The sequence below is a fragment of the Pomacea canaliculata genome, linkage group LG14 (genome assembly GCF_003073045.1).
Source record: "Pomacea canaliculata isolate SZHN2017 linkage group LG14, ASM307304v1, whole genome shotgun sequence".
NCBI lineage: Eukaryota > Metazoa > Mollusca > Gastropoda > Architaenioglossa > Ampullariidae > Pomacea > Pomacea canaliculata.
In genome coordinates this window covers 19,130,099-19,152,526 of record NC_037603.1, presented here as the reverse complement: position 1 = coordinate 19,152,526, position 22,428 = coordinate 19,130,099, and the positions used below count along the sequence as shown (strand labels likewise).

Genomic DNA, 22,428 nt, shown 5'->3' with positions numbered 1-22,428 from the left:
ATCAGTGTCGTATACGAAGCAAAAATAAATGCGATCGACAGTGGTGACCCATACGAACTGCCAAAGCACATTTTTTTTTTCCATCGACCACGACGATTTTCCGTGCAGCAGAAATGAAGATATTGTGGAGGACCTTGTTTTTGCCAAAAATACTTGATGCTGTATGAAGTGGAGAGAAATATTCGCAGAAACAGAATATTTCGTGATCAAACTAATCCCATCGATTCATGGGATGATTTAGCCCTATATTATCGATTAAGATTTCGATGTAATGACATCCTGGCGATCGTCGATGGCATACAAGGAGACTTAGTTATTACAAATCGGGGATGCAATGTCACACCTAGATTATAATTGCAAGTGTCTTGCTCTTTGTTTTTATGCAACGGGTGATTTCAGAATGTGTGTGTGTGTGGTCTGTGTGTGTGTGTGTAGGCCTCTCACAAAGAACGGTTGGCCGCTTTACTAACCGAGTCACGAGAAACAGAAAATCATAAAACCCTACGCAGACTACATTATTAATTGGATTTAATATCACTAATGATGTTCTGATATATTGATATTTGGATGATGATGATGATGGTGAAAAATATTCGTTTTTGCACTCTAGCAATTTTATTTTTCTGTCTGCCTGTAAGTTCCAAGCTTTCTTGTGTTCACTGTATGCTTCTGTGTCAGTCTTTATATAGTGGGAAAGCTTGTTCCTGCATAGCCCTTCTGTCTTTACTGGGTGAAGACAATGTTTCTCAGTTTTAACTGAAGAAGCAGACTCTTGAGAGTTGTACTCAGCAACATTTATAACAACATTCTCAAGCTTACAGTTTTAATTAATTAAGAAGCATCTTGAAATTTTAACACCAATTTCACAACATTCTCACGATTCCAGCTGCTTGCAGCCTGATCAATTATTTGTGATGCAGTTCCTGATCACAGATGGTCTCAGGCTGCACAAAAACTAACTTGTAAGGAATTTATTTTCTTCTGAAAAAGCTAATTGATATTTCTGTTTTAAGAATTACATCAGTATTTAGGTGTTCTTGTGTATCATCTACAGTTCTTGATTCACTCTTAAATGTTGACAGCACATTGGACTACTTGGGAGGATATATTAGACTTGTAGTGCTGGGTGTACCTTCATACACACCAAACCTGTCAGTACTGGCAGAGACAGGACAAAAACCAATAGAACTGATTATCAAGGAGAGAACAGCCAACTACTACAAGACGCAGGGTCTCCCTCCAGACCACCCAGTCTGGCAGATCCACTCACAACCCCACAGACACAGAACAGGACGCCCCACCCCACAACCCACTATACAACATCACATCAAACAGTTAGAAAACACAAAAGGTGCAGAAACAAACATTACAGCACCCTACCCACTCACAGACATGCACACTCCACCTTGGACACTTCCACAACCGCAAATAGACACTGATCTCACCAAATATAGCAAAGAGGGCCATCAACACCAAATCACCTCAGAGATCAAACTCAAACTGGACACCATCTACAAGGGCTACATGCAGATATACACAGACCATGATATATCAGCATATACAGAGAGATATATTAAACTTTACAGAGATCTACCAACAGACATGAATGCAAGAAAGAAACATGCAAATGGGGCTTAAAGAAGTTAAATGGTTGTAGTAAATACTGGTGACGGTGTGTAACAAAACGAGATGGCCCCATTTCTCGATAGTTAAGACAAATAAGAGATTGCTCTGACCTGAAGCTTTCTGCAGTTCGATGTACACGATTACACCTACAATTGCAGCCACCATCAGAAGTACTATTGCTATGCCAATAACCCAATGTAGCTTCGGAAAAGTAGTTTTTTTCAATGTCTCTACATCACAACCAATCTGCACATCTTCCCCACGCCTTTCGTTTTCTAGCCATGGAGTTTTTGAAGAATCTAGTCTGCAACAATGCAATTTTTACTTTTTTTCAGGTTTGAACAGATTAATATTCATTGGAGAGGAAGCTCTGGATAGTAGACCAAAGGCTCAGAATTTTCATTGTGTATCAGAAGACTCAGTATATGTCTTGAAGCAATTATCATTTTTAATGGGCTGACAACATTTCTCTCTGTAAGTCCAATATAGATATTTTTGAATGAGAAGTTTTATAATATAAATTTTGTGTCTGATCATGAAGATCATTAACTTAATACTTGATAATAGAGAGACAATAATAATGGTTAATTTTTTTTAACAGTGCTTACAGTTATGTCTAAAAAAAGACACAGCAGGAAGAAGATGTGACATTTGTACTTTTTATTTCCTTCTTTCATTCATTCTCTCTTCTTCTCTGCTATTGCTTAATGACAACTCCTTGAAGTTCAATAAGTAATTTTCATGAACTGTTTTTATTAATTACCACTTCTAAAATAAAAAAATAAAAATCATTCACATTGCATGTGATATTTTCTTTAATGAACACCAGCCCAATATATTCGTTGCAAAATATCTCAAAAAGAAAACCTGCAAATTCATGTTCTAATAAACTAGGAGTGAGAATGTCACATTTTTATCATAAAAGTCAAACAAACAAAACAAAACAATGTATCTGCTGAAAATTGTTTCATTCTTTGAACACAGCAAACATAAATTTTCTCAAATAATTCAGAATAAGAAATTCTTACGTGCAGATGTAAATTATTCAGTCATTTGGAGTAATTTATTCTCCAGTAGGAACAAGATTTTCATATGTATATCAAGAGACCCACAATGTAGTAAAACTCATTAAAAAAACAGATTGCAGTTATTATGTTATCAATTACAATGAGCTAAAAGAATCAGGAAGCTAAAAAACCTTCTATCCAAACATTTTGCCTTTATTAGGTCTATGTCAATCGCAGTGCTCTGCACACATTAAAATTTTAACAAAATCAGTAAAACAGTGTCCATGCAATAAATGTAAATCACTATATCTAAAACCCACTGTATTAGATACTTTAAATAAAAAGTAATACTTTCTGTTTCAACAAATTCTATAGGAAGAACTTCATTTTGCAGCAAAACAAATAATTTGAAAAAGAAATAAAGACAAAACAATCCACAAGAAAATAAATACAAAGAAAAGTCAACAATAGGAAAACCAAGATGAGTGCCTCAATGTCTACAACATAAATTATTATTTGCTCCCTTCAACTGTCTGACTTCCTTTCCATCAATTACTATTTTCTTCTCCCCCCACACACACACAACCCCAGCTCCCATCCCTTAATTTTAGCACATTAGCTGTGATTAAATAATACAAAAATGTTGAATATACCTGTATGTGTCAATATGATAACATACTTTAAACAGCTGCAAATTTTAATCATTGATAAATTTCTTACAGCCAGGTGATACCTGTATCTGATGAAGGACAAGTCCTTTAAAGCAGCTTTACACACACTGCAGAGGTAAGGTTTAACATCTCTCATCTCTGCTGCTAATTATATGCATTTTCAAATACTCTGCTCTCAAATGGTCTCTCGAAGTGAACTGAGGAGGCTTATGATCACAGTGAATCACAATGTCATATTTTAAACCAAAGAAATGACATGAAACAGCTTTACACAAACGGCACTGGTGAGGTGTAACACAGCAACAAATGAGCATGTGTTGTTTCAAATTGAATGACCTAATCCCAGCATTACAAATATGGCACTAGGAAGGTTTAACACCTCTATGGATCAGCCTTCTTGTTTTCAAAATACATCATCTAAAATCAGCTTTCCAAATTTTTCAAGGATGATGACTTGATAAGAACTTCAAAGCAGCTTTACCTAGCATGCACGGGTAACAGCAAAGAGCACCATAGGTCATCATCTGTGTTTGTAAAGTAGATGAATACATAAAAGCAACTTTACACACAATGCACTTGACACATCATTGTAGATTAGCATGTGCATTTTCTAAGCAGGTGAGGACCTTAAGGCAACTTTAGACACATCACAAACTGGTGAGGTTTAGAATCATTGGGACTCACCTTGTGTCTTTTGAAAGTAGAAAAAAGTCTTAAAAAAAAAGCTGTACATACACTGTACGGTTCAGATTCAACATAATTATGAATGAGATTGTGTCTTTTCAAACCAATTGAAGAAGATAAAAGCAGATTAACACACACTTCAATGGTAAGATTTGTTATTTCCATGAATCTGCATAAGCTGTTTCAAATGAAATAAACTTTTGAAGGCAATGTTATACACACTGCACTTGTGAGGCTTATCACTGTGAACCTGCATATGCTGTTTCAAAGCATCTGATTTTTTAAGGCAGCTTTACATATGCTCCACTGGTAAGGTTTCTTGTTTCTGTGGATTTGCCTATGTTGTTTCAAATAGGATAATGTTTCAACTACAGCTTTACACACCCTGCACTGGTGAGCTTCTCATTCCTGTGAACATGCATATGTCGTTTCAAAGTGTATGATCTTTTAAATGCAGCTTTACACACACTGCACTTTTGAGGCTTCTCATCACTGTGAACCAGCATATGATTTTTCAATCCTGATAATCTTTTAAATGCAGCTTTACACACACTGCACTTTTGAGGCTTCTCATCACTGTGAACCAGCATATGATCTCTCAATTCTGATAATCTTTTAAATGCAGCTTTACACACACTGCACTTTTGAGGCTTCTCATCACTGTGAACCAGCATATGACTTTTCAATTCTGATAATCTTTAAAATGTAGCTTTACACACACTGCACAGGTGAGGCTTTTCATCCCTGTGAACCTGCATATGTTGTTTCAAAGTGTATGATCTTTTAAATGCAGCTTTACACACACTGCACTGGTGAGGCTTCCGACCCCTGTGAACCTGCATATGTTCTTTCAATTCTGATAATCTTTTAAATGCAGCTTTACATAGACTGCACTGGTGAGGCTTCTCATCACTGTGAACTAGCATATGACTTTTCAACTCAAATAATCTTTTAAATGTAGCTTTACACACACTGCACTTTTGAGGCTTCTGATCACTGTGAACCTGCATATGTTGTTTCAAACATGATAATCTTTTAAATGCAGCTTTACACACACTGCACTTTTGAGGCTTCTGATCACTGTGAACTAGCATATGACTTTTCAACTCAATTAATCTTTTAAATGTAGCTTTACACACACTGCACTTTTGAGGCCTCTGATCACTGTGAACCAGCATATGACTTTTCAAATTAGATAGTGTTTTGAAGGCACCTTTACATATACTGCACTGGTGAGGTTTACCAGTGTGGTCCGCCATGTCTTTTTTGTGCAAGGATGGAAAATGGAATGAAGACATACACACTTTGCACTTATCAGATTCAATATCACTATTACAGTGCTGTTTTTCTGACTCAGTACTAAAGTTTGCTTCTGTCACATTTACATTTCTCTCATGCTGAGGACTTTTAGTCACAATATCCGTCACCTGTGTATTTTTACATCCAGCAGCATCCACATCTTGAAGTTCAGGTGATGATATACATGCTAAAATATCTTCATTTTTCCTGCAATTCCACTCCACCTCCTGTGGTACACTCTGTGCCTTCAAGTGCTCCATGATTGTGGACTGAGTGTGTGATTTTGTCTGCTCTGACTTTACTGCACAACCAACGCCTTGACCAGAGTGAGCTTCATGCTTGACCTCAGAAGTGACTGGGCCTTTTGCATACTGTGTCTTCACTTCATAAGTATCACCTTGGCACATCCAATAAAATTCATTATCACTATCAAGTTGAGAAATTGCATCCTGGCTAGGCCATGATCTCTCAGTCTTTACTATATGATTATGCTCAGTCATATGGGGCCATTCTATCTTCACAATGTGACTATGCGGCTGTTCAATTTTAATGAAAGAAGTGGAATCTTGAGAATTCATCTCCACTTTCGGAACATTCTCACATCTCCAGTTTGTGTGTGCAGCTTGATCAATTTTTATATTATGGAGTTCTTGGCCAAAGATACTGTCATGCTGCATGAAATCATTCTGTAAACATTTTGTCTCCTTATAATCAGAGCAAAATGAACTTTCTGCTTTAGGTATTACATTCTTGCTTAAGTCTTCTTGTGCCTCAGCCATATATTTCGTTTCAGTCTTTATGAGTGTACATGGGACCTGCATCTCGCTCTTCATGGCAAACATCTCTTTGTGCTCTCCAAAAATTACTGATTGCATTTTTTGTCTTTTGGGTAAAAGTACTTTTACACTTACTGTAGACTAACTTTCCATGAAGCTCAAGATCTCAGCGTCATCAACTCTGTTCTTTCTAGTGACAACAGAAGACCTCCCGAGTCTGTTGTAATCTTATCAGACCTGAAACATGACAATTGTAATGATTCAGTTGTCATGGAAATTATAAGCAAACATTTAAAAGTAAGGGAGATTTCACATAGCCGCTCTCTCTGTTAGAATGAAACAAAAAAGCTTTTACTGCTGCGGCTTTCTTTAAACACGTAGGTTCATACTCAGTAGGAAATTCTGAATTTTACGCTTTTTTTAAATCTAAGATTATGTGGTACGGGCTATATTGAATAAAACCGTCGCCGTCTTTAGTGGGTCGGACAAACTGCTGAAAATCAAGGCATTTAACCTTTCAGAACAGAAACAAGAAAGTATAATAAATAAATCATTTCTGTCCGTGCTCAGAATTAGAGGAATGAGGCATACCGTGTAGGTGGAACTTGTGGATGTAGAAGTGTAGTCACACCATGAAACCATGTCGATAGAAGTTTGAAATGTTTAAATCTCTAAGAACAACAACTCCGTATTTTCTTTTTACGAGAGTTACCGCCCATTTGTTGAAATTTGCTTAGCGGTCCCCGACGATGCGTATCACGTGGTACACAATTTAATGGCCGTGACTCAGGTGGAGGACAAAAAAGTCTCCCTGCCATTGTCGGAAGTATTGAGAGCTCTCGGCATTCGCGCTAATAACTCGACAGTATTGGCAAGAAAAAAACTTCGTCTGTACCACAACAAACAGTGTCGTGTACGGAGCAAAAATAAATGCGATCGATAGTGGTGACCCATACGAACTGCCAAAACACTTTTTTCCCATCGACCACGACGATTTTCCGTGCACCAGAAATGAAAATATTGTGGGGGACTTTGTTTTTGCTAAAATAATGTTGTATGAAGTGGAGAGAAATCTTTGCAGAAACAGAATATTTCGTGATCAAACTAATCCCATCGATTCATGGGATGATTTAGCCCTCTATTAACGATTAAGGCTAGGCACCTGCCAAAAAAAAAACTTTTACGTTTCACGCGATAGCGCGGATTTTTTTGTATCAGCTATTTAGCCCTTGACTGAAGGTTCAAAAAATAGTTTTACTGCACTTGTCACACCATCGGTTGCCATGGAAACAAACCAAAATGGCGCCCAAACAAACATTTTGAAAAATACAAAACTTCGTCAATTTTGTGAGTAGACTCGAACTTTTTATTGAAATAGTTACTTAAAAGACAGATCTACATTTCTATGAAAAGACAGGGCATAGCATTGTACGCCGTTCGGCGCATTTACGCCGACTTGACTTCTGACTTACGCCGATTTCGAAGTAGCGTACGCCGATCGCGCTCGCCTCGTCAGTAGCACATTTTGTACTCAAACGGTCTCCGGTTCCCAAACGGTCTCCGATTCTTGCATTTTGTGTTACTTCCTTTGCGCGCCACACGTGTTGGCTTTAGTCAGTTCTTACGCTGCGCGGCATTTGCGAGTACAAAGAAAAAAGCTTGTGGTACGTTCGACGATGGCAAGATCTGACATCGTACGGCGCGGTGAGCTATTCAGCGATAAGGGTTCCCGTTATTCGTGGAATTGGGAATGGCTTGACAGGTTTCCTCTCCTGTGTGCAGCAGCAAAAGCCTTGCTCAGTTGCTTCCATGGCCCAATTGTGGAATCCACCTTCAGCGAGATGGGAAAGATCCTGTCCAAGGAAAAGACCAACATGGATGTTGACACATACATGGCCATGCAGACTGTGAAGTCAAGACTGGCTACAGCCAAGAAAACAGCAGTGGAGTACTTTGCTAAGGCAGACCCCATCAAAGAACCTGTGAGCAAGCAGCTAGTTGAGAACATGAGGAATGCTTGGATTGACAATGAAGAAAGAAAAGCCACAAACCAGGAAACCAGGAACAAACTTTGCCATGAAATGGGCTTGGAACCTGATCAGAAACTGCCGTCTAAAGCAAAAGAAAAAAGGAAAATACTGGATGAAGCAGTGCTCGAAAGAAAATCTAGCAAGAAGCAGAAAACAAACAGCCAGAATGACAATCCTGACCAAGAAAGGGTTGTCAACGGCCAGAAAGCAGATGCTGTCAAGGGTAATGTTGTCAACAGCCAGGAGGATGCTGGGGAGGATATATCTGACCAATTAGTTGATGTGGCAGTTGTCGCAGACAAACCAAAGAAGCAAGCAAAGCTGTCTTCATTCTTTAGATTTGACTGTGCATAGAAAAGAAAACAATGCAAACTGATATTGTGACAATTCCTGCTAGTTTTATTGACAGCCTAGTAAAGTGTCAAGGATAATGAAGATGCTAACCAAGGAGTGAATGTTGTCAGCAGCCAGAAGGGTGCTGGGGAGGATATTCAAAACGCTGACCAAGTAGTTGAACATTGTGACAGTTGTCGCAGACAAACCAAAGAAGCAAACAAAGCTGTCTTCATTCTTTAGTTTTGACAGTGCATAGAAAAAAAAACCAACGCAAGCTGATATTGTGACAATTCCTGCTAGTTTTATTGACAGCCAAGTAAATAATTATATAAGTATAATTTGTGTGTGTGTGTGTTTCATTGGTCCCAATGGATTTATGTTTGGTATACATGTGTGTGTGTGTCTTGTTAATGTTATTGTGAATGAAAATATTTGCAAAACGTTGCAGGAAAAGGGTGAAATTAATGCTTCAAAAACTGAAAATCTTTCAGCTGACCCCCCAGTAGGGGTTTTGCCCCTACACCCCACCAGGGGTACGTCGGCCCCTGGACCCCGACCCTGTAAGCGGAACTCAAGTTTTCCAATGCTATGCCCTGAAAGAGATTTTGCAAAATCGGCTTAGGTTTTTTTTTATGAATTTTTTTTGTAAAACACTGTGTTAAATTTCAAGAAATTTTGATTAAAAACAGTATAACTACCAAACTACTAAATATTTCTTTAAAAATCGTTCATAGAAATGTTTATATATGTATGAAGAATTACTCAACCAAATTGCACGACTATATCTCTTGTCGATAAAAAGTTTTGTCCTTTTGAAGTAAACAGTCTGTACCCAAAACAAGAAACTGAGAAAACGAGGAAAGAAAAACTGAAAGTTTAGTAACTACTAAACTACTAAATATTTTTTAAAAGTGCCCTCATTTAAATGTTGACATGTATATAAAGAAACTCTCAACCGAATTTCATGACTATATCACATGTCAATATTAATTTACAAGCTTTTGAACTAACCAAGCTTACTAAAACAAGAAACTGAAAAGGCAAGGGAAAACAAACTAAAAGCTTAGTAACTATTAAACCAATAATTAGTTTTTTTAAAAGCTCTCATGGATATGTTTAGATATGTATAAAGAAACCTTCAACCAAATTTTAAGCCTGTAGCACATGTTAATATAAAGTTATAGGGTTTATAAGTAAACAAACTGTAACATAAACAAGGAACGGAAAAAGCGAGAACAGAAAGTTCAAGCTTAGTAACTTTGTTTTATCTAAGCCTTTCATGTAATTTACCTGTTGAATAAAAACTATAACCATCTTTCAATGTGTTACTACACATAACTTTAACATTACTAATAAAATTAATTATTTTATTCACTTTTAGTAAAGTCAACATGGTTGTGTTGTGTACCCAACTGCTGACCAGGCTTCAGAGAAATACACAGTAATAAAAACAATGGTGTTTGCAAACATTGAGCAACACAGTTATAGGTTTAGATAGTTATATAGAAGCTCAGTGTCCACTAGCTTCATGGTTTTATGCCATTTATAGTCCTTTGCTATCTAACATTTAGTGATGCTGTCTCGCATATTGCTTTAAATTTTTGTGAGCATCTACTGAAGTAGCAGGGTTAGTAGGAAACACTCTCATCTTTCTTAGCCTTCAGTTGCAGGTGATGGGATGAACATCAACATATAATTCTTTCATTAAAGAAATTATTTCAAAAGCTTATAGTGGAGTATAACCAATTCTTGCGTCCTTATGCTCCACTGGGGGCGAATAGGAATAAGAATAACCTATTCATGAAATCTAGAGGTACATCATTGTGCACCAGAATTTGGGCAGCTGCTCATGTTCTGTTCCTCTGTATGCTAGGATTATTTTATGAATTATACATCTGTAGTCACATGGATTAAAGATGTTTGATTTTTGTGGCCAGGTGGTTCTTTTTTTCTGTCAAAAATTTATGGGAAAAGCACCAGCTGTCTGGCCTTTTAGGGGGCTGACAATGATGTGCTCTCTAGACACTGAATGGCTACAAACTTGACTAGATAGCAGTTTTCTTTCTGATTGTTAGGAGTGCTATACATAAATGTCTTCACAAATTCTGTTTGTTACATTTGGTTGGAGTAAGACAATCCAACCCCCACCCAACCTTTGTTTTCTATGCAAATGATGTAAGCTCTGTTTCCTTACATTCCTGACAAAGTACATAAATAACTAGCATTGCACGTTCACTCAAATGTGTAAATGTTCGCATCTAGTCCTGATTACTACCGAGATTTGCAGCAGAAATGAAAACTTCGCTTTATTTTCAGCTCGCTTACCACATGACTGATGCTGATTTCGACAGCCGAATTCGGTTCACTAAGTTACTTTTTTTAGCTGCTACAACGGTCTAAGAATGTCCACGTGGTTTTTATTCTTTCGCACGTGGTATTGTGAGAAGAAATGAGCGTCTGACAGGCACAATGAACATTTAATATAAAGCGTTAATGTCTTAGAACGAAAATATCCCAGAAAAAGCTTTGAATTAGTGTCGACATTGTTTACATCCGGAGGCCATGACAGTTGCCTTGTGGGATACCCGAGCACTGCCGAAGTGTGTTCGTGTGACCTATGACCACGTGAAGGTCGGCGTTAGTGAATTCTGATTGGCTATATGCTAAGTATGTTACACATGCGTCCATATAAGGAAGTTTCCGACTCTTTGTGTGGTCTACAAAAGACCTCGTATCATAGCGTGGGGCCTTCTATGGGTTTTGACACAGCCTTTGTTTGAAAGTACACGCAGTGACCTTTCATTCGGTATGCGATGTGACGATGTTTCGCACGTGGGCGAGTGTGTTGCTATGTCCCAAACATTCTCTATTCTCGCTAATTCTGCGCTCGGGAAAAGTAAATAGGATAGAAGTAGATGTTTTTATTGACGAAATAGACATATTTCTAGATTGTTCTATGAAAAATCACTCGGTGAGTGAATAGAACAGACTTTGAACTTTCACAACTTGAAGTAATCTCAAAATGGCTAAATCTTAAAATTTTCGACAATTTTAACCCAGGTGCTTGGCCTTAAGATTTCGATGTAATGACATCCTGACGATCGTCGATGACATACAAGGAGACTTAGTAATTACAAATCGGGGGCGGAGTGTCACAACTATACATTGCAAGTGTGTCTTGATCTTCGTTTTTATGCAACAGGTGCCTTTCAGAATATGTGTATGTGATCTGTGTGTGTGTGGTCTGTGTGTGTGTGCATAGTCTGTGTGTGTGTGCGTGGTATGTGTGAGTGTGTCGTCTGTGTGTGTGGTCTGTGTGTGTGTGGGTGGTCTGTGTATGTGAGTAGTCTGTGTGTGCGTGTGCAGGCGTCTCCCAAAGAACGTTTTGCCGCATTACTAACCGAGTCACTAGAAACTGAAAATAATACAAACCCTACAAAGACTACATTATTAATTGGATTTAATATCACTAATGATGGTCTGATATCTTGATATTTGGGTGATGATGAAATATATTCATTTTTGCATTCTAGGAATTTCATTTTTCTGTCTGCCTGTAAGTTCCAAGCTTTTTTGTGTTCACTGTATGCTTCTGTGTCAGTCTTTATTATGTGGCAAAGCAATGTTCCCTCATGGCCATTCTGTCTTTACTGGGTGAAGACAATGTTGCTCACTTTTAACTGAAGAAGCAGACTCTTGGGAGTTGTACTCAACAACATTCATAACAACATTCTCAAGCTTACAGTTGAATGCTGAGACTGTGTAGCCTGATCATTTTTACAATGTTTGAGCTCAGTTTTATTTAAACAAGAAGCATCTTGAAAGTTTAACTTAAATTTCACAACATTCTCATGATTCCAGCTGCATGCAGCATGATCAATTATTTGTGATGCAGTTCCTGATCACAGATGGTCTCAGGCTGCACAAAAACTAACTTGTAAGGAATGTTTTTTCTTCTGTCAAAGTTAATTGACATTTCTGTTTTAAGCATTACATCAGTACATATAGGTCTTCTTGTGTATCATCTACAGTTCTTGATTCATTCTTAAATGTTGATAGCAAATGGGACCTATGCCTCCCTCCTCATGGCAGACTTTGTGGTGTCCTAGAGATGTCTGATTAAACCCATTGACAATTTGTTGAAGTACTTTCACACTTAATTCTGGTTTACTTCTCATCAAGGTGTACACATGAAATCAACTACTTCCAGTGTATTGTCTAAAATGATATTAACACGCCCTCAGAAGTCTGATCGATGCACTCACTCCACTCTGTGTGAAAAGACCTTTGTAGACCTGAAACATGACACTTTCAACAAGTAATTTTCTTTCACACAAATTAAAAAACTAAAATTTAAAAGCAACGGAGCTTCCGTGAACTCTTTCGTAGTATTTTAGTCTTATTTGAATGCCTGGATACAATGCCATGAGTCAAAGGTCGTGATAAAATTGTCAGTCATATGAAGATTCGATCTCAATGTCTCTACCTGTAAATGTAGTAGAAGGTGTCGTGTAACCTTTGCTCTGTGTCAGAAGATCTCGGCATCTGTGCATTACCTGACAGAATGTGTTTGGGTGCCCCACCGGGTAGCAAGGGCCGTCCTCCATTGTGGTGTAATGTGCACCGGCGCCGCACCCGATGTCGCTGCTGTTGTATGTCGTTCTGTTGGCTTTCACCGTATCTGTCGTTTCGGTTGGTAAAAAAGAATTCAAAGACCGCATAATATGTTCCTTTAAGCAAAACAGACACGCAAACATGGAGAAAGGCACAAAATGTGAATGGTTCCTATCATTTAAAGATAATTTACAGCCAGAAAAATTTTTATCGATTATAAACAATAGGTGGAACAGAAGTGCCCTAGCTAGACTTAGAACAAGAACCTTAGGTCTTAATGCGAATAAAAGATGGTTTGAAGCCCCTTTGGAATTACATCTAGGTTGCCCAGCTTGTGGAAAAACAACTATCATAGAAGATGAAGAGCATTTCATGTTTAGGTGTCCATATTATGAGATCCTTCGGATGAATAACCAACTCTTCAAATCACATACTGTTCAAACAATAGAGGTATACCTATCCCTTTCTAACGAAAAATTACTGAAATGTTAAGCAAAATTTGTAGCTGAAGCTAATAAGATGCGACTAAAAGAACTCCTTAATAAAGAAATAATAAGTAGAACAGAGATTAGTTAATTAGTAGGTTTGTTGCAATAGAGTTAGAACATGTAAGATTAGTAGTGTGTGTGTGAGGGTATGCATGCGTAAAGTCTCACTCTCTGATGGCCAAAGAACTAATATAAAGAACTAATATATGGAGATGTATATGTGATTGTTGTAAAATATGATGCATTGTGTTATCACTATGTATATATACCCCATGTCAAAATGACTGCATGAGCCATTGACATTAAAAAAATGTGTCGTGTCGTGTCGTGTCGTTTCGGTTGTTGTCGTCGTACCTGTCGCCCTTGTCGCTGTCGTCATAGTCATCGCTAGATCCTCTCTCCTTAGCTGACCACAATACGTGTTTTCTGACCGTCTCTTGCACACTGTGTTGTCTGTTTTCCTTGAAGGATCGGAAGAAAACCCAGTCCTCAGGACATCGAAGTTATTCTATTCCCGTATTTGGGTAGGTGTAAGGCAAAGGCAGAAATGATTGGGTGCAATCCACTTTTGAAGTGTAGGGACCAAGAACTGTAGAATCTGCATCATTGTTGACATATTGAAGTAAACAACTGTTAAGGTACACAACAACATTTTATAAGATTCTTTAAATAAATCGTTTAAATTTATTTCTTACACCATAGTAAATAGAACCGACAGCAATGTTCAATATCATAAACCTTTTCTAAAAGTTTGCCAGCTTTGTATATACTGTGAATTAAATTGTTAGACATACTGAATGACAGAGCAGGTAAAGTTTCAAAGACAAAGAAATGACAGAAAAAAATGAATAGAGAAGGGCAAAATAAAGGCTTACACTGTTTTGTGGGAAGAAAAATAAGTTTAGTTTATTAGGTAGAGCCAGTAAATTAGAACTGGCTTAGTAATGAAAGAGTGGTGTCTAGAAAGCCTCTCCTTTCATCTCTTTTTTACTGATAGCTGAAAAAAGTTGTTGACACCGATCCGACTACAAGATACCCATGGTGACTGAAGTCTTGTTCCGAAGTCGTCTGCATTGGTATATTCTCTTAACTCTTTCTTTACGCAAGGCTAAAGGCTGTCAAACCCCGCTGTACACATGAATTTACCCTTTTTCCAAAAAAATATTAAAAAATAACTAAACAAGATAGAACAACAATTTAAATTGATTATGACAGATCAAAATGTGTAGAAGGGAAACAGTTCTACCTTAATCTTGCTTGAGAACTCACTTTTATGATAATCCTACCAAAATTAGGTATATGAAGTGAAGTTTGGAAAAAGTTTTTTGACACATTTCAAACAAGGCGTGGCCCGAAATTCGGGAGCAAAAGTAAAACCATTTTTACACCATTCGTAGTCAAATTCTTCTTCATCTGAAGTAGGAATATCTCTGGGATGTTCTTTCTGTTCTTATTCGACGTTTCAGATGCATGATGTTCACGATCGTGTACAACCGTAAAGGACAGGTAGTGTAGAATATCGGCGAGACCCGTTCAAACGTACGTCTTTCGTCATGTAAGGGAGATGATTGTGTTCAGAAATGCCTAAACTATTTTACTTATTAAGTTTTTCTTTTAAACCACGAGTTAAATAGACCTAAAAAAACTACAACAATTTATCAAGTGTATGTATATACTCCGTAAACAAGAGAGCGGGATAAGATCAGCCACCTATGTTGATTGCTTAAAGAAAGACTTAAATTACCTTTATCATTTTAGTTTTTCTAAACTTTAAAAATTTAACATACCCGTCATCCGATATATCATTCCGAAGATAGACAAACTGACAAACAGAATCTATAAACAAACAATGTTTATGCTTCAAAATAAATTATGGCAACCCAGAAACAAATAGGACAAAAACATTTGCTTTTATTCTGATGTGTGCTTCAGATCAGGGCAGTTTCTTATCGGCCTTTTGGCTAAGATCAAAGTGTAGTATCTGTTCTTCGAATTTTCAGTAAGTTTTTATTTTATGCGATATCGTGGCCTTTTAAGGCCGGATACACCTGAGTAGGTGGTAGAGAGGCGACTCCACGACAGCAAGAGGAGTCAGCCACACAGCAGCGTCCCAGTCAGGGCTCTTTGTCTCAGCACTGATATCTTCCAGACATGCCTTCCTTGTACTCGCAGATTGTCACCGGCGACAACGACACCACCTCAGCAACAAGACCACCAGGCGGCTTCATCCCTCTCTCGGAGGTGGGAGTAGTTTCTTTCACCCTCGAAGATGAAGACTGCGATGAACTCCTAAAAAGATCAACGATCCAGCTGCATCTGTCAGGCCGACACGCCCTCCTCACTAGAAGGGAAGCCATCGTCGCCGTCTTGATAGCGTCCGGCGTACCAAAGGCCGAGGTAGTCGGCATATGGAAGGGTGAAAACCCTCGCCTAGTCAATGTCACTCTTTCAAGACCAGAGTTCGTACCGACAGTCCTTGAGGCCAGCCCCATGACACTTCCACAAGGCGTCACGGCACATGTTGAACACGCGGACTGCGCAGTGGTGGAGATAAGGATCCACTGGGTCCCACCGTATATCCAGAACACTTTCCTCACTAGGGGCTTCGAGCAAATAGGGAGAGTCAAAGAAATTCAGACGGAGAGAGAGGAGGACGGCAGCGACAAGGGGACAAGATACCTGAAGGTCGAGATGCAGAGAAAGAACATGGGGAAAATCCCCACCATAATCACTGCACCAAGACATACTCTCAACATGCTAGTGACAGTTAAAGGCAGAGCGTCAGCCTGTCTGGTATGCGGACGGCCGGGACACACCAGGCGAGACTGTCCCGATGTCAGAAAACAATACAGACCAGCGACCGGACCCACTGGCCACAGCAAAACCACCCCCGGGCGAGACGACAAAGGGCCAAGCACCACGCGACTCTCACGGTCCTCGGCCAAAGTCAAGCTAAGCCTGCCTCGAGGGCTCAAAACCTTCGAACCAGCCAGACGAATTTACTCTAGACCTCCGACCCAGCCAGCCAAGAAAGCCAGCACCCCCACCACCACCCCCACCCCCCCTCCAACCACCTCCACCCTCACCGCTCACCCCTACCACGACAAATCCCCGCCAGGAAGGCTCCACTTACAAACCCCCAAGAAGCGCCATCAACGCGACCCCCGAGGGGCTCTGTGCCTAAAAGGACTTACATGACAACGTAACGACAGACACAGAACCCAGCAAAACGCAGCAAGGAGACGCGCCACCGCCCGGACGAGGACGCCACAATTGATCGACGATGACGACACTATGTGGCAATAACATGTGTTACCTGTTTCAAAAGTGGCCCCTCTTTCAACGCTACAAACAGTGGAGGAGATTTCAGAGGAAGACTTTCGCACCTGTGTGTTCCTGTTTTACCTCCTGTTGGATAACTGTCCACCGCACCTATGTGGACAATAACTCTACTTGGTCTAGACGTCAACAACGGCCCTGCTTTTAATAGGACTGGCGCGACAACCCCAACCACGCAGTGAGTACCTCCCACACAACACAACACAAAACGCCCAGCACTGTAGAACACCATGCACTTCGCCACACTGTACCAGCCATCATCACACTCCACCTCGTAACATGAACGGCGACCATGGCGCATATCAATGCCTCAACTGCAGAGGACTCCGACACGACCACAAAATCAACGCACTTCAACCAACACATACGGAACCACTAACGTAGACATCCTCTTACTGTCAGGAAACACACATGATTCCCTGCAGATAGGAAACGAGATCGCCCAGAAACTCGACGGCAAAATAATAGATGGTCGTCTCACCACCCAAGAGGTAAGGGGGCAGTCCCTGTACATAAACAATCAAACTAAATGCGGAAATATACAACCACTTTTCAGACCGATTTCCTCGGTAGGTACATAACAGCACAGTAACGATCAAACGCATGCACGATGCAAATCACCGAAACATTTACGCCCCCAACGACCTGCGCGAGCGTAAAAATTTCTGTCAAAGATTTATACACACTTTTTAGCCACATCTCACCCGCAAATTCTCGCTAGAGATTTCAACGCTGCATCGCTAACTCCGCATGTAGGACGAATATTAGGGGGCAACCCAGAGACAGGCAAGGTCGGCCACGCCGAACTGATCGCAGCGGTAAGGGACCATAGACTTGTAGACGCATACAGACTCCTGCACCCCAACACGACGAGCGTTACATGGCATAGCTCCCCAGGTAGGCTGTAGACTTTGACAAAATCTTCATCTCTCACAGCCTAGCCCAACACGCACTCACGGCCGAACACATAGTGTGCCCTTTCTCTGACCACGACTATGTACAATAGAACTCTCACACACGACACAAACCAACGTAAGGTAAGAGCTTCTGGAAATTCAATACATCACTCTGCAAGACACAGACTATATCAGTAAAATCAACACCGCTCCTACACTTCGCCTCACTAACCAAGCTACAAGGCCCCTCCCTCCTAGACTGGTGGGCCGACTAAAAAGAAAGAATCAAAGACATAAACAATCAACACAGCAAACGCAAAGCAAAAGCCAGAAACAAGGAAATTAGAGCCCTCAGTGCACAATACCGAATACTAGAACCAACACAAAAACTTAGCTGGAATGAACACCATCAAAAACAGAATGCAACAACTACAAGGGGAGAAAACAACAGGCGCCCAAATCCGGGCTAGAACACCGCTAGGATCTGCACCAGAAAACACCAAGTAACTTCTTCTGCCAAAAAGAACTCCAACGAGGTAAACGCAAAACTATAGCCACATCATAGGCCAAGACGGGCAGCTTCGAACAAACCCGAGCGATATACTCAACTCCTTCAAGGCTTCTACTCACAACTTATACACAGCAGAGACCACAGACCCCGAAACCCAAAAACACTTCTTACAAGACCTCCCACAACTAGACGGCGAGGCGACAGAGAAACTTAGGCACACCAATAACTTTATCAGAATAGAAAATGCCCTCAAGGGCAATGAACCAAATAAAACGCCAGCTCCGACGGCCTTACCAAAAAGAATTCTACTCAGCCTTCCTCAAAACACCTTGGACCCATACTAATCAAAGTATACACCGCAACATACGAGGCTGGTCACCTGACAAAACGCAAAAAGAATCTTACATCACAATAATCTGTAAAGAGACCCCAACAACCCCCAACACATGACAAACTGACAGACCCATATCACTCATCAACACAGATTACAAAATACTCACCAAAACACTCTGCAATCGCATCAAACCACACCCACACCAAGTCATCCACCAGCAACCAAACATGCGGAATCCGGGTAGGTCTATAACAAACAACTGCCACCTAATAAGAGACATAATAGAATACGCTGCAACAATAGAGGCTACTCAAATCTCATCTTATCAGTAGACCAGGAGAAAGCATTCGACAGAGTCTCACACCAATACCTCTGCAAACCCTCCAAGCTCGGCTTCAACACACACTTCTTACATTGGAATATCCACATATACACAGACATACACAGCAGTGTCATCGTAAACCAACACGTCTCCGACTCTTTCAGAATACGCCAAGTCTGTCAGACAAGGCTGCAGCCTTTCTCCCTTGCTGTACATTCTATGCTTGAACCTGTCCTCATCAAATAAGACAAGACAAACACATTAAAGGGATCTCCTATACGGGCAAACCGGAGGAGTGCAAAGTGTCTGCATACGCAGTTGACAGCAACTGTCTTTCTCAATAACCACAGTCAGTCAGAGGGTGTATAACACACTTCCACCAGTACAGTAAGGCTTCAGGCGCCAAACTAAACATAACAAAACAAAAAGGCATGCTCATAGAAATGGAGGAGAGACATCGACAAGCCCCCAGACATTACATGGACGGACAAACTGACAATATACGGGTGCCTTTCGGTGACGTCACACAAGACGACATTTGGCACCCAGTCCTGACAAAGATAACTGCAACACTGAATCTCTCCAGATTCCGCCGCATCTCACTATATGAAAAAGCCAACATCATAAACACCACAGTCTGTCAAAACTGTGGTACCTATCCTCAGTTATTACCAATACACACACTTACATTCACACAAATAGAAAGGCCATCTTCCGTTTTTCCTATGGAACGATGGTCACGAACCATTAAACGGAAGACCTCTACCTCACCCCAAAGAAGGAGGGATAGGCTGCTGAACATACCCTCCAAGACGGAATGCCACATCCTGGCCCAGGTGACAGGACTGTTCGGCAATGAACGAACAGGACTGGACACACGGTCACCTATGGTTGGGGCTAGACCTGAGCGAGGAATTAGTTTCAGGCAACTACCCTTCACAACAAGCATCCACCACAGCACCGAGACATACCCCCTTTTTTCTACCGGTCTTTGCCGCACAGCTCTCACACAATTCCTTCTCGCGCAGACCCTATTTACTGGTCAGTCTGAACTCAGACACGAAAACGAAAAACTCTATATCATCAGCACTGTCTAACCAAACGCATAGCCATACCCCCAAGAAGTACTCCAAGCCTTCCACGAATAAACTTTCGCAAAACACATTCAAACACCTCAGCAACAACACGTAGACCCATGCACCTTAGACACGTCTTCTAGAAATTGCACCCACGACATCCTCCCAGTCGCAGGACACCCTACACCGCAAGAGGCATAACAAAACAAAAAGATGTGCGGCCTTCTGCCAGAACAAAAGCGAAACAACAGAACACATCCTCTTCCACTGCACGCACCTTACAACAAAACACACAAGCAACTTAGTCACACTGTTGAACAAACTCGCCAAACACAGCACCCACAACTAGCCTGCATACGCTTCAACACCACTCCACCGCGCCCTATCGACACCAGCATCCCAAACAGCAGGCAACCAATCGTTCTCACAGAAGAGTACAAACAAGCAATATGGACACTGTTTAAGAAACAAAGCACGCCTCCACAGACTCATTGTATCACCACCCCAGAATAGCAGACGCCTTCACCTCGAGGCGTCAACGCAATTGAAGAAGGACAAAGACACTTTGCCAGAAGAGCACTACCTCGACCTGGTTGGGTAAGCTTAATTGAAAGCAACAGAGCGAGAGGGGGAAATCCTCCTCGCCGCACCCCCGACGCAACTTGAAAGAAGATATGTGAACAGCAAGCAATATGAACAATGACTTTTTCGTAACCCAGATTTTCAGAATATGTGAAAAGAACTCTTGTTTTTGACACTTGTACATTCTTGTTAATATTTTGTTTACCCTTGTTTTTTTAATGTTTGAATAAACAAACATGGAAAAAAAATCATTATAGATGCCAAAGCAGCAACACCAGGAGGCAACGATAGGGAATATAAGTATGCTGATCTAGCCTGTTGGAATAAAGACTGTGGAAAGGCAATTAGAAACAGAAAACATAAATTAACGATATGAGACAAATTAAAACCATAGAGAACAGAATAGAATACAGGAAATCAAAGTCAATAACAAAAAAGACTATCTTACAAGCCAAGCAAGAAGACTGGCACAGGTTTACAGAATCTTTAAGTCTATAAACACCAACATCAATGACAGCTGGAAAAAGGTTAAACGACTTAATCAGGGCCCCAGATCTACCATGCCAACCCTGTTGAAAGATGCTTTGAAGTATGAAACAAACCAAGACAAAGCCAATCTCTTAGTGGACCAAGAAGCTAGTTCTGATTCTAATCTAGACCCCGACTTCAAAATACCTAGGGTGCAGACCGAACGAGACTTCCTACCTCCAATAAACCAAGAGGACCCTTGTCAACTAACAGCAAAAATAACTATGGAAGAGCTTGAACAGGCCCTAGCAACTAAAAGGCTGGGATCGGCTCCGGGCCCACACCTCATCACTTATGAAATTCTTCGAAAATGTCCTCATAAAACTAATCTTACTATCTTAGTGCTTTTTAATGAAATTCTCGATAAAAGTTCCTTCCCAGATATGTGGAAAACGGCTACGGTAGTCGCAATCGTTAAACCCGGTAAAGAGAAAACAACACCCGCTAGTTACAGGCCTACAGCGCTTACCTCGCAGTTAGGCAAAGACGTTTGAAACAATTATCTAGGAAAAATACAGACCCTCAACACTACTGTGAAAAGAACAACATACTGCTGCCCCCAGTATTAACAGAGTGTGGTTTAGGACTAAACGTAGCACGATGGACCATATAAACAGCCTTCCAGCAGAAATATCAACGCCCATATCAGAAAAAAAGAGTCAAAACTGTGTGGAGTGCTCCTGGACATTGACGGGCCTACGACTGATGATCTGACATGACGGTCTGATCCAGAAACTCTTAAGTACCACATGGGCACTTTTCCCAAATAAAATTGTCCAGTTAATCAGATTCTTCTTATCAAACAGAAAATGTTCAGAGTGGACAGCCAGACGTCCAAAGAGGTAGTGCTTGATAAAAGAGTGCCTCAGGGGAGTGTTCTCAGTCCATTACTGTTTAACATAATGATTGCGGACCTCCCCTAATGTGTCAAGTATGTAAAAGTCAAACGGTTTGCAGATGACACCTCCCTCCTAGGAAAAGTAGAAATACGTAAAACAAGCAACCCAAAAGTACCTAACATCATAGGTATTGCTGAGATCCAAAAGGATCTCCACGAAGTAGCAAACTGGTTAAAATATAAGCGCTTCAGATTATCTCTTCCCAAAACCCAGGCAATACTATTTAAAAAACCTAACAAGAAAACAGACTATCCCAAACTAATACTTAACCAAACAACCATTGACTATAGCTCCCAGGTACAATTCTTAGGAGTAATTTTCTCGGATACAACCAACTGGTCCCCATATGTGGACAAAATAATGAAATCTGCCGAAAAAGGTATACACCTAATGAGAGTAGTAAGCGGTAA

General features: G+C 40.4%; 1 protein-coding gene and 1 pseudogene across 1 annotated transcript; one reads left to right on the top strand and one right to left on the bottom strand.

The window, feature by feature from the left end:
• Positions 1–1,482: 1,482 nt before the first annotated feature.
• On the bottom strand, positions 1,483–6,745 carry LOC112554843. Its single transcript, XM_025222897.1, has 4 exons — positions 6,655–6,745; positions 5,342–6,300; positions 1,737–1,930; positions 1,483–1,520 (listed from the first exon to the last, which is right to left on the bottom strand). The coding sequence occupies exons 2-4, from the start codon at positions 6,160–6,162 to the stop codon at positions 1,483–1,485; spliced, it is 1,053 nt and encodes a 350-aa protein (XP_025078682.1). The 5' UTR covers positions 6,163–6,300; positions 6,655–6,745.
• An 8,727-nt stretch (positions 6,746–15,472) lies between these two features.
• On the top strand, positions 15,473–15,608 carry LOC112555991 (annotated as a pseudogene).
• The last annotated feature ends 6,820 nt before the right edge of the window (positions 15,609–22,428 follow it).